This window comes from Cherax quadricarinatus, chromosome 79 (genome assembly GCF_038502225.1).
Source record: "Cherax quadricarinatus isolate ZL_2023a chromosome 79, ASM3850222v1, whole genome shotgun sequence".
In the NCBI taxonomy this organism is placed as follows: Eukaryota; Metazoa; Arthropoda; class Malacostraca; order Decapoda; family Parastacidae; genus Cherax; species Cherax quadricarinatus.
In genome coordinates, this window is record NC_091370.1 from 16,280,526 (window position 1) to 16,294,572 (window position 14,047).

General features: G+C 38.1%; 1 protein-coding gene across 3 annotated transcripts in view; it reads right to left on the bottom strand.

The window, feature by feature from the left end:
- Positions 1-4,519: 4,519 nt before the first annotated feature.
- Positions 4,520-14,047, bottom strand: part of LOC128702661 (glutamic acid-rich protein) — a 65,510-nt gene continuing 55,982 nt past the window's right edge. For all 3 annotated transcript variants that reach the window (XM_053797015.2, XM_053797013.2, XM_053797014.2), the window contains 5 exons: positions 13,794-13,873; positions 10,371-10,560; positions 8,573-8,665; positions 7,666-7,801; positions 4,520-5,482 (listed from right to left, as the gene is read on the bottom strand). In XM_053797015.2, the coding sequence (XP_053652990.1) occupies positions 5,263-5,482; positions 7,666-7,801; positions 8,573-8,665; positions 10,371-10,560; positions 13,794-13,873 (719 nt within the window). In that variant the 3' untranslated portion in view covers positions 4,520-5,262. The remainder of the gene's footprint in view (positions 5,483-7,665; positions 7,802-8,572; positions 8,666-10,370; positions 10,561-13,793; positions 13,874-14,047) is intronic.

Sequence of the window (14,047 nt, forward strand, 5' to 3'; positions counted from 1 at the left end):
GGGGTTATACACAACCTGGGGAATGGGAGACAATTAGTTTTGATCCGAGGAAGGGGAGATTATCTCGAAGAGCTTCCCAGGATGGTCAAGTCACCCTCAGACCTCCAATTACCATTACCATTCATGGATGGGGAAGCGATAAATCCTAAGGGAACGGGAGACAATCAGGTTTGATCCAAGGAACAGAGAGGGACAGCTCTAGTTCCTTGGATCATTTAACCCACATCAAGACACCATCCTTAACGGAGTCCGTTTCCGATTATATACTCTAAAGTTCATAGGAGTTGGGCTCCAGCTTTTGGTCCAGCCTCTTGACTCACTAGGGTGAAATAACGTTGATATATATTTTGGAACAGTTGGATGGAGTCCGCAGTAATTCATTTATTGCCAGAAACCCCTCAAGGAAGGTTCCTTGATGTTGGTGAGGGGCTCTTGATTTAGGGAATTGGATCTGTGCTCCTGTTCCCCGAATTAAGCCTGAATGCCTTCCACATCCCCCCCCCAGGCGCTGTATAATCCTCCGGGTTTAGCGCTTCCCCCTTGATTATAATAATAATAATAATATTGCCAGAAAGTGACATACAAAATACATTACGTATATACTGCAGAGAGTATACAGAAATATATAAAGGTTTATGAAGAAACAGGATATATAGATAGGGTATATAGATATATTTATAAAATATATGGGTATATAGATACAAGGTATAAAGAGGGTAAATATAGATATTTATAAGGTATATAAGGGGAGTATATATATATTTTACAAGGTATAAAGTATATATATATATATATATATATATATATATATATATATATATATATATATATATATATATATATATATATATATATATATATATATATATAGAGAGAGAGAGAGAGAGAGAGAGAGAGAGGAAATATATACTATTGGTGTCAGCGCTAATAAAGAGCTCCGCTGCTCCACCACTGTCGTCTGTACCTACAAATATTTTGCTTAATAATTGAATTAAATTATTATTATTATTATAATCAAGGGGGAAGCGCTAAACCCGGAGGATTATACAGCGCCTGGGGGGGGGGATGTGGAAGGCATTCAGGCTTAATTCGGGGAACTGGAGCACAGATCCAATTCCCTAAATCAAGAGCCCCTCACCAACATCAAGGAACCTTCCTTGAGGGGAATTGAATTAAAAATATTCAACTCAGAAAGTTATTTTTTTTTTTTTTTTCAATCACCAAAACTAATGTGTGTGTGTGTACTCACCTATTTGTGGTTGCAGGGGTCGAGACATAGCTCCTGGCCCCGGAGGCCTGGTGGCTAAAGCTTCCGCTTCACACACGGAGGGCCCGGGTTCGATTCTCGGCGGGTGGAAACATATCGACGCATTTCCTTACACCTGTTGTCCTGTTCACCTAGCAGCAAATAGGTACCTGGGTGTTATTAGTCGACTGGTGTGGGTCGCATCCTGGGGGACAAGATTGAGGACCCCAATGGAAATAAGTTAGACAGTCCTCGATGACGCACTGACTTTCTTGGGTTATCCTGGGTGGCTAACCCTCCGGGGTTAAAAATCCGAAGAAAATATTATATCTTAGGTTATCTTATCTTTTCACTGATCGCTACTAAGTCCTCTCCCTGCTCCATGAGCTTTGTCATACCTCGTCTTAAAACTGTATGGTTCCTGCCTCCACTACATCACTGGCTAGGCTGTTCCACTTCCTGACAACTCTATGACTAAAGAAATATTTCTTAACATCTTTTTGACTCATCTGTGTCTTCAACTACCAATTGTGACCCCTTGTTGCTGTGTCCCATCTCTGGAACATCCTGTCTGTCCACCTTATCTATTCCTCTCAGTATTTTGTATGTCATTATCATATCTCCCCTAACCCTCCTGTGTGTGTGCTTGCGTGCGTGCGTGCTCACCTAGTTGTGGTTGCAGGGGTCAAGTCAGCTCCTGCCCTGTGTATGTCATACAGAATTGGTAAAATTGGTTAATTAGCAAGAACTCATTTAAAATTAAGTCCTTTCTAAAATTTTCTTTTATATAATAATAATAATAATAATATCCTTATTTACTACAAGTACATGTACAAGGTATACAGACCATAGCTGACATCAATGACATACTACTACGTATATAGAAAGCCCCTTGTTATGTGGAGCATTTTGGGCAAATTCGGTCAGTTGTGTCCCAGGATGCGACCCACACCAGTCGACTAATACCCAGGTACCCATTTTACTGATGGGTGAACATTGACAACTGGTGTAAAGAAGCACGTCTGATGCTTCCACCCCTTCGTCGGGAATTGAACCCAGACCCTCACCGTGTAAAAATAATAGAACAGCTGAAGGCTTATAAGGCCAAGATAACACCTCATGGTCAACATCCAACACCTCACCTATCCCTTATGATGGTGCAGGTGAAATGATTAAGGACTTGTCAATTATTATAATCAAAGAGAATCACTAAACCTACAAGGGTTACACAGCACAGCTCAGACTTGTCAAACATATCAAACATATTCTTCCCAAATTTTATTAATCATAAATAAATCTAATCTCCATGGGAAAGTGGAACAGAATTCTTCCTCCGTAAGCCATGTGTATCGTAAGAGGCAACTAAGATCCCAGGAACAAGGGGCTGATAACCCCTTCTCCTGTATGCATTACTATAGTTAAAAAGAGAAACTTTTGTTTTTCTTTTTTGGGCCACCCTGCTTCAGTGGGATGCGGCCGGTTTGTTGAAAGAAGAATAAATAAATCTAATTTGTATAATTCTAAGGAATCTTGAGGAATTTTTAATCAGACGTTTTTACTGAATCAAGATTTTTAAACATAATTTTGATTTTAAAATTTATAAGTAAAGTATATCAAGAAGGTTTCCATGGTAAGAGATAACCAACACATTCTTGGTTGAATGTGATTAGTTGTCTGTTTTTTGAACTGCAATACAATCACAGACAGGCGCTCTTATCACTGCAAGTCAAGCCACGGGGAATGGAAATCTTCAGCTCAAGTGCTTTCACATGACTGTCATCAGGAGCTATGCAATATTGCAACAGGAGGAGTGAGGGGAAGTTTTCTATGATTAAGGTAGCATGATGACACCAGCCAGTTCCTCTCATGATGGACAGAAAAAGAAAACAGCATTTCTAGATTGCAATAGTTTTGAAACTCATTAAAATTTTTATTTCACACTATAAATTTCCCTCCGTATTTTCTCACTAAATATTTTTTATTTCATACTATAAATTCCATCCTGTATATTCTCAAATCTATGCACTTTGTGAAGCCAACATTAATTATTGTGTACACATATCCTAATGACAAAACATGCACACCAAACTGCTGTGTTGGCTTGTTTCTCATTGCCAAGTTAGTGCTGTGTTGGCTTATTTCTCATTACCAAATTAGTGCTGTGTTGGCCTGTTTCTCATTACTAAATTAGTGCTGTGTTGGCATGTTTCTCATTACTTAATTAGTGCTGTGTTGGCATGTTTCTCATTACTTAATTAGTGCTGTGTTGGCATGTTTCTCATTACTTAATTAGTGCTGTGTTGGCTTGTTTCTCTCTATAGATACTCAAAAATTAGGGACAAAGGAATTAATGTACAATTGCTATGGATCCCATCACACATTGGATTACTCCTTCATGATAAAGTTGATATGTTAGCCAAGAAGAGTATCCAGAAGGAGAACGTAGAATATAACTTTGGTATAACTGTGTCTAGCATTAGGAATAATATTAGAAGAGAAGTAAATAATGAAGATGATTGTTATAGGAATGCAGTTAGAAGCCTGAGTAGATCTATAACCCACTATGATAACATGAACGTAGATAAGTATGTTTATGGAGCAACTTGCAATGTGAACAGACTGACTGATGTTGTAGTGGCCAGGCTTAGGCTTGGTTACAAGTACTTCTGGCAGTTTGGGAGACACACAGATGATGATCAAACTAAATGTAAATTATGTGATCAGGCATATGGTCACTCTCTTGAACACTATGTGCTTAATTGTCCACTTATTCAAGAATACAGAGACAGACAGTATAATAACCTATGTGACATGTCAAGATATCTTATTAATGAAAATAAGATACCAGATATACTAAGCAAATTTCCTAAATTTGCTTGTAACAGATAAGTGAACTATAGATATGTAGATATAAATCCATATGTATTCCTGTTAACCCTTTGGGGCCTAGTTCCTAGGCCTTTTGTGTATCCACATGCTCTCGCGCTACCGTCCACAGGATGGATATGGGGTGCACAATAAACTAGCCACTTCGGTGGCAAAATCTAAAATCTCACTACTAAATTAGTGCTGTGTTGGCATGTTTTTCATTAGTAGATTATTCTTTTCACCAAAATTTTATTTTTTACAATTTTGACCTAACTTATTACTTGTATACTGTAGATAAAAACTTAACTTGAATCCTATAATACATAACCAGAATTTTTTTCAAGACTTTGCCATAAAGACAAAGGGACACACTCGTAAATAGGGTTTTCAACAGATAAATGAAACTAATTTTATAATCATATATTTTTATCACAAGGGTTACAAAAATGTGTTCAAATACCTATCAGTTTTCACACATCCTAGCTTACTATAACAAAGTATTTCTTGCCACAAACTATTAAATATATAAAGTGTAACTGTGTTGAAGCACGCTATTTTCTCCATGTATTTTACTGTAGTTATAATTTTTATATTTCAAATAAAGAATTGACATACCAAGAAAATTTATTTTTGTTAGGGATATAATGAAGACTGTCTTGGAAAGCTTATAATTTTTAATGAACCCAGTGTATTAACCTATGTTTGATTGCAAGTGTTATTACATATACTCTTTGGTAATAAAGATACTAACTTCAGTGAAGTCCTACAATGTTTCACCCACAGGTGGGCTTTTCAAGCATTTTTTCAACAAACTGGCCACCTCCCACCAAGGTAGGGCAACTGAAAACATAAGAAAACACTTTCACCATCACTGTCTTGCCAGAGGGATGCCAGTACTAGTTCAAAAAGGCAAATATCCCCATATATGTACTAGAAAAACTACACCTGTGGGACTTCACTGCAATTAGTGTCTTTATCACCACTTGTCAGCACTGTGCCTCAAACTGGCAACATGCATTCTTTATTATGTGAGAAAAATAGTAACTAGGGATGTTATCTAACAAAAAATATTTGCTCTACTTCAGCAATGTTCTCTACATACAGTATCATTGGAATAAGTCCCTTATTTGCTTTTTTTATTCTACTTTTTAAGTCGCCGGAAAACTGTTACTACTCAAGGTTGTTGTTTCATCTTCCTCCACTTCAGGTTCCTCATTATGCAAACGATTTCGTCTCCTCTGTTCCTTGCGTTGCCTTCTTATCTCTTTCCGCTGTTCTTTTCGTTTCTGCTTCTGCTGATGACGGCGCTCTTTCCGGCGCTCCTTTCGTTGCATCCTGCGTGTTTGCTTTTTATTTTTAATAGCATTCCTGAAATGCACAAAAATGTATAGAATGAGATTAAAAAGAATAAACAACTGATAAAATTCAACAAAATTATTGTAAAACTTTGTTAAACATGGGAATTGTGTTCCCATATGCTTAACAAGGATTTAGAGAAACTGGTTAGCCAGACTTGAGTCCTGGAGGTTGGAAGTGAAGCAACTGCACACTAAACGAGGGGGTTTGGGATATATGCCATTGGAAGAGACATCTAAACAGTCATATCTGTGCACCTCTGGCAAGACAGTGATAGTGTGAATGATGGTGAAAGTGTTTCTCTTTTGGGTCACCCTGCCTCAGTGGGAATGGGCAACATATTAAAATAAAAAATATCTTAAATGTTATACCTTAGAGAAGAGCTACTATTATGCTAAAATGTATAATTTTTGTGCTACACAGGTTTGAATACACTGTCACTGTTTTCTAAGTATGCAAGTGTGACATATGAGTGTCTGTCAAATTCCATTTATGTGACCCTCCTGTGACACATGCACTTATCTGCATCAAATTCCATCATCCATCACTCCAAGTACTCAGTTTAGCAAAGTTCCCTTGCAAGGGTTTACAATAATTTATATTTCTTATGTCTTATAGGATTTTTGCATCATCCACAAACATGTTCACAGTTTTGGAAAGCTCTTGTGTCATTTATTAAAATATAAACACTATCAGGGCAAGCACAAATTTCCATGAGTTCTCTGGTGATATACAGTGGAACCTCTACTTGCGAGTGTGTCCACGTGCGAGTTTTTCCAAATACGAGCAGTCGATGGGTCGATTTTTTGCTTCCATACGCGAGCAAAATTTCCACAAGCGAGCAGACCTCAAGGCAGGTTCCTTGACACTGGTGAGGGGCTCTTGCTCTTGATCTCGGGAATTGTATCTCATTTGTTTGTTGGACTATCTTATTGAAACTTGGGCAATGTATGATGGAAAGATGCTTCTTAATGTACACCAAAAATGAAAGAAATCTAAGCATAAATAATGGAGTTCACTTCTCAGCAATTAGATGGCAGTGTTTACCACAACAAAGAGGGAGCAGTTGTGGCCACCTCCACCTGTTACATAATGACATATTTTATTCATTCTAGAGTATGTATCGTGTTTCTATGTTATTTATATTGTCTGTTATGTCATATTAGATGAACTGTGATACATAAATAAGCCGTATAGATGATATTAGCGAAATTATTCATGAAGAATTTTGCCCGGTGTCCAGACAAACTCTCGTCCACCGCCGACACCGCCCATACCGCTACATGAATGACATATTTTATTCATTCTAGAGTACGTATCATGTTTCTATATTATTCATATTGTTTGTTATGTCATACTAGATGAAGTGAGATAGCTAAATAAGCCGTAGAGTTGATATCAGCGAAATTATTGAAGTACAGAATTCCACTGGAACGGATTAATTGCATTTCAATTAATTTAAATGAGGAAAAGTGATTCTGCAAACGAGCAAATCCAGTTGCGAGCAAGGTCATGGAATGGATTAAACTCGCAAGTAGAGGTTCCACTGTACTTTCAAAGGTACATTTTTACTCTTACCACTGTGTGTTGTTTCATTTCAGGGAAAAAACTCACTATGGCTTCTTGTAAAGTTAGATCAAACTTTTTCCCATTACTGCACTGACTTTGAATGGAATAAAAATAATGATCAACCATTTGATGTTCTTCCAAATAATACTTCACTATATATTCTTAAAAAAAATGAACAGCATTTATCATGTTAGCTGTGAACTTGGAACATCACTTACCACATGTCTGCTGCAAACTTGGAACATCACTTACCACATGTCTGCTGCAAACTTGGAACATCACTTACCACATGTCTGCTGCAAACTTGGAACAACACTTACCACATGTCTGCTGCAAACTTGGAACATCACTTACAACATGTCTGCTGCAAACTTGGAACAGCACTTACCACATGTCTGCTGCAAACTTGGAACATCACTTACCACATGTCTGCTGCAAACTTGGAACAGCACTTACCACATGTCTGCTGTGAACTTGGAACAACACTTACCACATGTCTGCTGTGAATTTGGAACAGCACTTACCACATGTCTGCTGTGAACTTGGAACAGCACTTACCACATGTCTGCTGTGAACTTGGAACAATACTTGCCACATGTCTGCTGCAAACTTGGAACAGCACTTACCACATGTCAGCTGTGAACTTGGAACAACAGGATACAAAAGTTGATTTGCAACTCTCTTCTCCTATTGCAAACTGATGATTGGCAAATGTTGTTACGATTTCACTTGTAGTGTTGCATGAGGTCCTGGGTACATCTCCTGCATATAGAATAAAAACTTTTAGCTTGCTAAAATAAATACAAGACTCATGTTCAATTTTATTTCTAATTACTGCAATACAACAAGAAATGTATGAAGAAAGGTTGACAGGCAAGCATCTGCAAGAAACATCGTAATCTTTCCCACCTCGTGTTTGCCTAATTTGGTTGTCATGTTAGTTCATCTCCAGACTCAGGTTGTTTCTCACTGAGGCAGGGTAACCCCCTCCCCCCAAAAAAAAAATTCTTTTTATATTTAGCAATTTATACAAGAGAAGGGGTTACTAGCCCCTTGCTCCTGGAATTTTAGTCGCCTCTTATGACATGCATGGCTTATGGAGGAAGGATTCTTCTCCACTTCCCCATGGAGTAAATGATGTTATGCAACAGAAAAACACTGCCCAGTTTCCTATGCCGAGTTGAAAGTCTAACAGAGTTAATAAGATAATTGATTCCCATTCCTTTAAACAATTAATGTACTGTCACATTCAATTTCTTCTAGAAAAACAATGCAATTCTTCCTTCAACCTCTGCAGAATTAATTAAACATCTTGATCAATTTCTGAAGAATGGTTACAATGTCTGCTGCAAATGCCCTCCCCCCTTGCAAAACAAAAAAAAATCAACTTCAACTGTCCCTGATAAAATTATCAATAACTAATCTGACTTTAAATAAAACGGATCACATCTAATTACTGTATATCAGTGTTAGAGTGGGTTACTTAGATTTCCCTAGAGAATAACAAAACAGAAGTACGTTTTTCGCACTCACCCTCTTCTACTGAGGTATTGAGTATAATTTGATATTTTTTGTGCTTGACTCCCTGCTTGCAGCAAAACTTTATCCCTGGATGATGAATCTTCTCTATAACAAAAAATATACAGATTAAAGAACTATAATTATTACTGAGATTATGTCATCACTCACATACTGACTCAACAACATACTCACCGGGGAAGTCAGATAAAGATACTAAAAAATCATGGAAAGTGAAATTAAAGTACAATTGTTATGGACTCCACCATACACTGGATTATTGCTTCATAATAAAAATTTATTAGCTAGCCAAAAACATACCCTGCAGGAACAGTGTAGATTATAACTTTGGTGTGTCTGTTTCTAGCATTAGAAATAATATTAGAAGTAAATAATGAAACTGAATGTTATAGGAATGCAGTTAGAGGACTGAGTAGATCTATCACTCACTGTGATAATACAAATGTAGATAAGTTTATAGAGCAACCTGCACTATGAAGAGACTGACTGATGTAGTAGCCAGGCTTAGGCTTGGTTACAAGTACTTCTGTCAGTTTGGCAGACACATAAATAACAAAAAAAGGCACAATACCGTGACTGGAACAATACACAAATAACCCGCACATAGAAGAGAGGAGCTTACGACGGCATTTCGGTGTGACTTTGTAAATGGTCCAAGTCGGACCGAAACGTCGTCGTAAGCTCCTTTCTTCTATGTGCTGGTTATTTGTGTATGGCAGACACGTAGATGACAATCAAACCAAATGTAAAATATGTTGTCAGCCCTACAGTCACTATCTTGAAAACTATGTGCTTAATTGTTCGTTTATTAGAAAATATAGATAGATAGTATAACATCATATTCTAGCTGCCCAAAGTATCACACTAACATGCTAATATTACTACCATAAACACTGTTACCCCTTCTTACTTAATAACTTCAAAAATATTACTAAATGATTTGAACCCTTATTACAGTAAGTGGCTTAATAATTTACTTGTATTGTATCTCAATAAATCTCAGTTGCTCAGATACATACTAAGATTACAGTACAGAATAAGTCACAATAATGTGGCTGCAAAACTTCACAACTAACATACACTTTAGAGAGGAAACTTTAGAAAATATTTCGATCCATCCTGAACCATTATCAAGAAGCTAAAGTATGGCATAAGTGACAAATGGTAAAGCAATACATGCAGCCAATGGAGGCCTCTATTACTATGACATTTCAATTACATGAGGTTTTTATCAATTTGATAAAGCCTCATGTAGGTGAAATGTCATGAACCTTTGATGAGTTTTGAGAGTTTTTCTGCTCCCAGAGCTTGGCCATGGGCCAGGGTCATCTGGTTCTTGCCTGGTCAACCAGGCTGTTGCTGATGGTAGCCCAGTGACCCAAATATCCATCACTGCCTGGTCTTTGAAACAAATGTCAAGATTTTATGTGGATGTAATCCTGCATTAGCCTCGCAGCATTTTCACACCTTCCCCAAAACCACAAAAGCACAGAAGTAACTAAGCAAATATTTTACATGATACTCAGCCTTTCTCAGGATTCATTAAAAAACTTAATTCATATGCCCTTTAAGCCTATTGGTACAAAGATTTCACATTTCATGACTAACAAATTGTGCAAGCAAGACATTTTAGGTGTGAACACTGCTTAGTCTACTAATAGCAGCATTCCCACACTTCTGTCCCTGCCGTCATTTAAATAAATTTCCATCTCAGCTATTGTGCAACAATAAATAATAAATTAGCCATTTATAAAAGTTGGAAGAAAGAACAGAGCATTAGTTTAGGCCTTACTTTTATCTCTGCGTCTCATTTTCTTTTGTCTCCTGTTCTTTCTGCGAGATGTCTGATTTTCTCCTTCCACGTCAGCTGGCACACTGCTTTCCTCTGCCGACGGGTCTTCCACACTGCTAGGACTGTCTTCCACCTCACTGCTGTCAGGAGTAGCTCCCAGGAGAATGTCTATCAGTCTGTCTTGCTCTAGCTTCAATACACCATGATGAAAAATAATGATTATATGCACACCTCTAATTGCATTATAATTATTATATTTATGAGGAAATGCTAAACTCATATTTATGGAGAAGCACTAAACCTGTTGGGTTCACATAGTGCCTGGGGAAAAATTAAGGTAACCAGGTTTTATTTGAGGGTAGGGTAGCCCCATTTTCTTGGATTAAGAGCCTTTCACTAGCATCAAGGCATCCCCTAAATGGGAATGTGGCTATTGCTTGTGTTGATACATATAATTAGATGGTGACCAGTCCTTGCATGCAGAATCTCGCCATGATTTACAATTTATTACAGTGGTTATTATGACCAGCATTTTGCATTTGGGGACAGTGACGTGCATGATCATTCCATCCTAAATCTACGTTAGTACTGATCATAAAAAAAAAAAAAAACACGGGCGGGGATAGAACCCATGATCAGACATAAAACTCCAGACCAACACGGTAGCCACTGGGCCTGTTCGTTGGTCTGGACTTTTATGACTCCCTGATCGTGGGTTCTATCCCCACCCGTGGTATGGCTTGTTTGTAATCGTGTCATTACGATTTCGTGAGTCATGATGACGGCTTTGAGGAGACTTGAGTTAGAGCTAGTCAGGGTCATGCTGGCAGGAGATTCATCTGTAAAAACTTGCATTTGTGGTCACAGTGATGCCTATGCTAACCTTCCTACGGTGTATAAATATACCTAGTTGGATGAATGTTGTTGTAGCCCGTTGGCCCAGTGGCTAGCATGTTGGTCTCGAGTTTTATGACTCTCTGACTGTGGGTTCTATCCCCGCCCGTGGTATGGTTTGTTTACAATTGTGTCATTACGATTTCGTGAGTCATGGTACTGATCACGTTTTTCCATGAAGGATGTAATTTAGCATCTAATCTTTTCAAAGACTTTTCATGATGTGTGATGTTAGGGTTATTTTTTTTTTTATTATCACACCGGCCGATTCCCACCAAGGCAGGGTGGCCCGAAAAAGAAAAACTTTCACCATCATTCACTCCATCACTGTCTTGCCAGAAGGGTGCTTTACACTACAGTTTATAAACTGCAACATTAACACCCCTCCTTCAGAGTGCAGGCACTGTACTTCCCATCTCCAGGACTCAAGTCCGGCCTGCCGGTTTCCCTGAATCCCTTCATAAATGTTACTTTGCTCACACTCCAACAGCACGTCAAGTATTAAAAACCATTTGTCTCCATTCACTCCTATCAAACACGCTCACGCATGCCTGCTGGAAGTCCAAGCCCCTCGCACACAAAACCTCCTTTACCCCCTCCCTCCAACCCTTCCTAGGCCGACCCCTACCCCGCCTTCCTTCCACTACAGACTGATACACTCTTGAAGTCATTCTGTTTCGCTCCATTCTCTCTACATGTCCGAACCACCTCAACAACCCTTCCTCAGCCCTCTGGACAACAGTTTTGGTAATCCCGCACCTCCTCCTAACTTCCAAACTACGAATTCTCTGCATTATATTCACACCACACATTGCCCTCAGACATGACATCTCCACTGCCTCCAGCCTTCTCCTCGCTGCAACATTCATCACCCACGCTTCACACCCATATAAGAGCGTTGGTAAAACTATACTCTCATACATTCCCCTCTTTGCCTCCAAGGACAAAGTTCTTTGTCTCCACAGACTCCTAAGTGCACCACTCACTCTTTTTCCCTCATCAATTCTATGATTCACCTCATCTTTCATAGACCCATCCGCTGACACGTCCACTCCCAAATATCTGAATACATTCACCTCCTCCATACTCTCTCCCTCCAATCTGATATTCAATCTTTCATCACCTAATCTTTTTGTTATCCTCATAACCTTACTCTTTCCTGTATTCACCTTTAATTTTCTTCTTTTGCACACCCTACCAAATTCATCCACCAATCTCTGCAACTTCTCTTCAGAATCTCCCAAGAGCACAGTGTCATCAGCAAAGAGCAGCTGTGACAACTCCCACTTTGTGTGTGTTAGGGTTACTGGTCTGTAATTCTTGGCTAGTGCTCTATTGCCTTCTTTATGCAAAGGAGACAGTTGTATCTGCACTCTTCAAGGCCTGTTGGGTGCCCTGATGATTAGTAAAGTATTCTTGAACTATGAAATTAGAGCTAACCTCCTATTTCTTGGATCAAACCTGATCATCTCCAATCCCAAAGGCATTATATAACCCCTATGAGTTTAGCACTTTCCAAGTACATAAATTACTGAACTGAAGGGAATACCAATATTTTATTTTTTATTTTATTTTATTTATTTTATGTTTTTGCAAACAGTACATTGAGATTTTGTATTTACAATAGTGGGTTGCAATACAAAGAGAGCCTCTATTATGCCTAGGCATTATGGGCCAACTTAACATTATTGGCTTACAGACTACTTAACACTAAGGATTATATCATAGTTGTACAGTATATGCATAAAAGTATCAGTGTAATAATACATGTATATGTATGTATGTATACAAATATTATTATAATACCAACATAAGAATAAAACAACAGTGTAATACAGTACAGGAGAGCCCTGCTTTACAGCACTTCACTTTACATCATTTCGCTAATTCAGCAGTTTTTCAATTATACCCATTTTTCATTCATTCAGACTTCATACAATAAATATATTCACTACTCACTATAAGTTAAAGTTGAAAATACTTTACGGAAAGTATGTTTTCTCCATGGGGAAGTGGAAAAGAATTCTTCCTCTGTAAGCCATGCGCATCATAAGAGGCAACTAAAATGCCATGAGCAAGGGGCTAATAACCCCTTCTCCTGTATAAATTATCCCGTATACCACCTGCCTCGGTGGGACACGGCCGATTTGTTAAAAAATTATGTATATAAAAGTAAGTAATGTGTGCACTGTATGTGCATTTCTTAGGCCTAACTCTATTGCTCACTTAATATATGATGGTATCAACACGTTATCAGGCTTTTATATGCATCTGAAAGAAAAAAAAAAGGCTATGTATGTTTCATGTTAAGAAATTTTTCCTTTACATTAGTAGCTCAGAACTTAATCTGCTGTGTAAGTGGGGCCCTCCTATACCAATGTCAGCATAAAACATCTCAAATATGGCACCAATATAAGAATAATATCATTGTAATACCAGTGTGAACATAAAACATCTTTGTAATAATTTAAGTACGAATTATGAGTATTCTCTTATAATGATGAGTCAGCGAACCTCAAACACCATTACCTGGGGGACTGTTGAGTTTAGATCTCCATTACCACCATCCATATGTAGAGCTGTGCTGTTGCCAGCTTGTGCTGATGTTTCTGCAACAATATGGTGTGAAAGCATATTAACATTATAATTAACAGCAATATCATATTAAGTTACCTAATACTGTATGGTCCATACTTTCATATACATACCATGTGCACATCAGAGTCTTCTACAGCTAAGAAAGACTACAAATAATAATAATAAGTATGAGCAAGGTAACATTT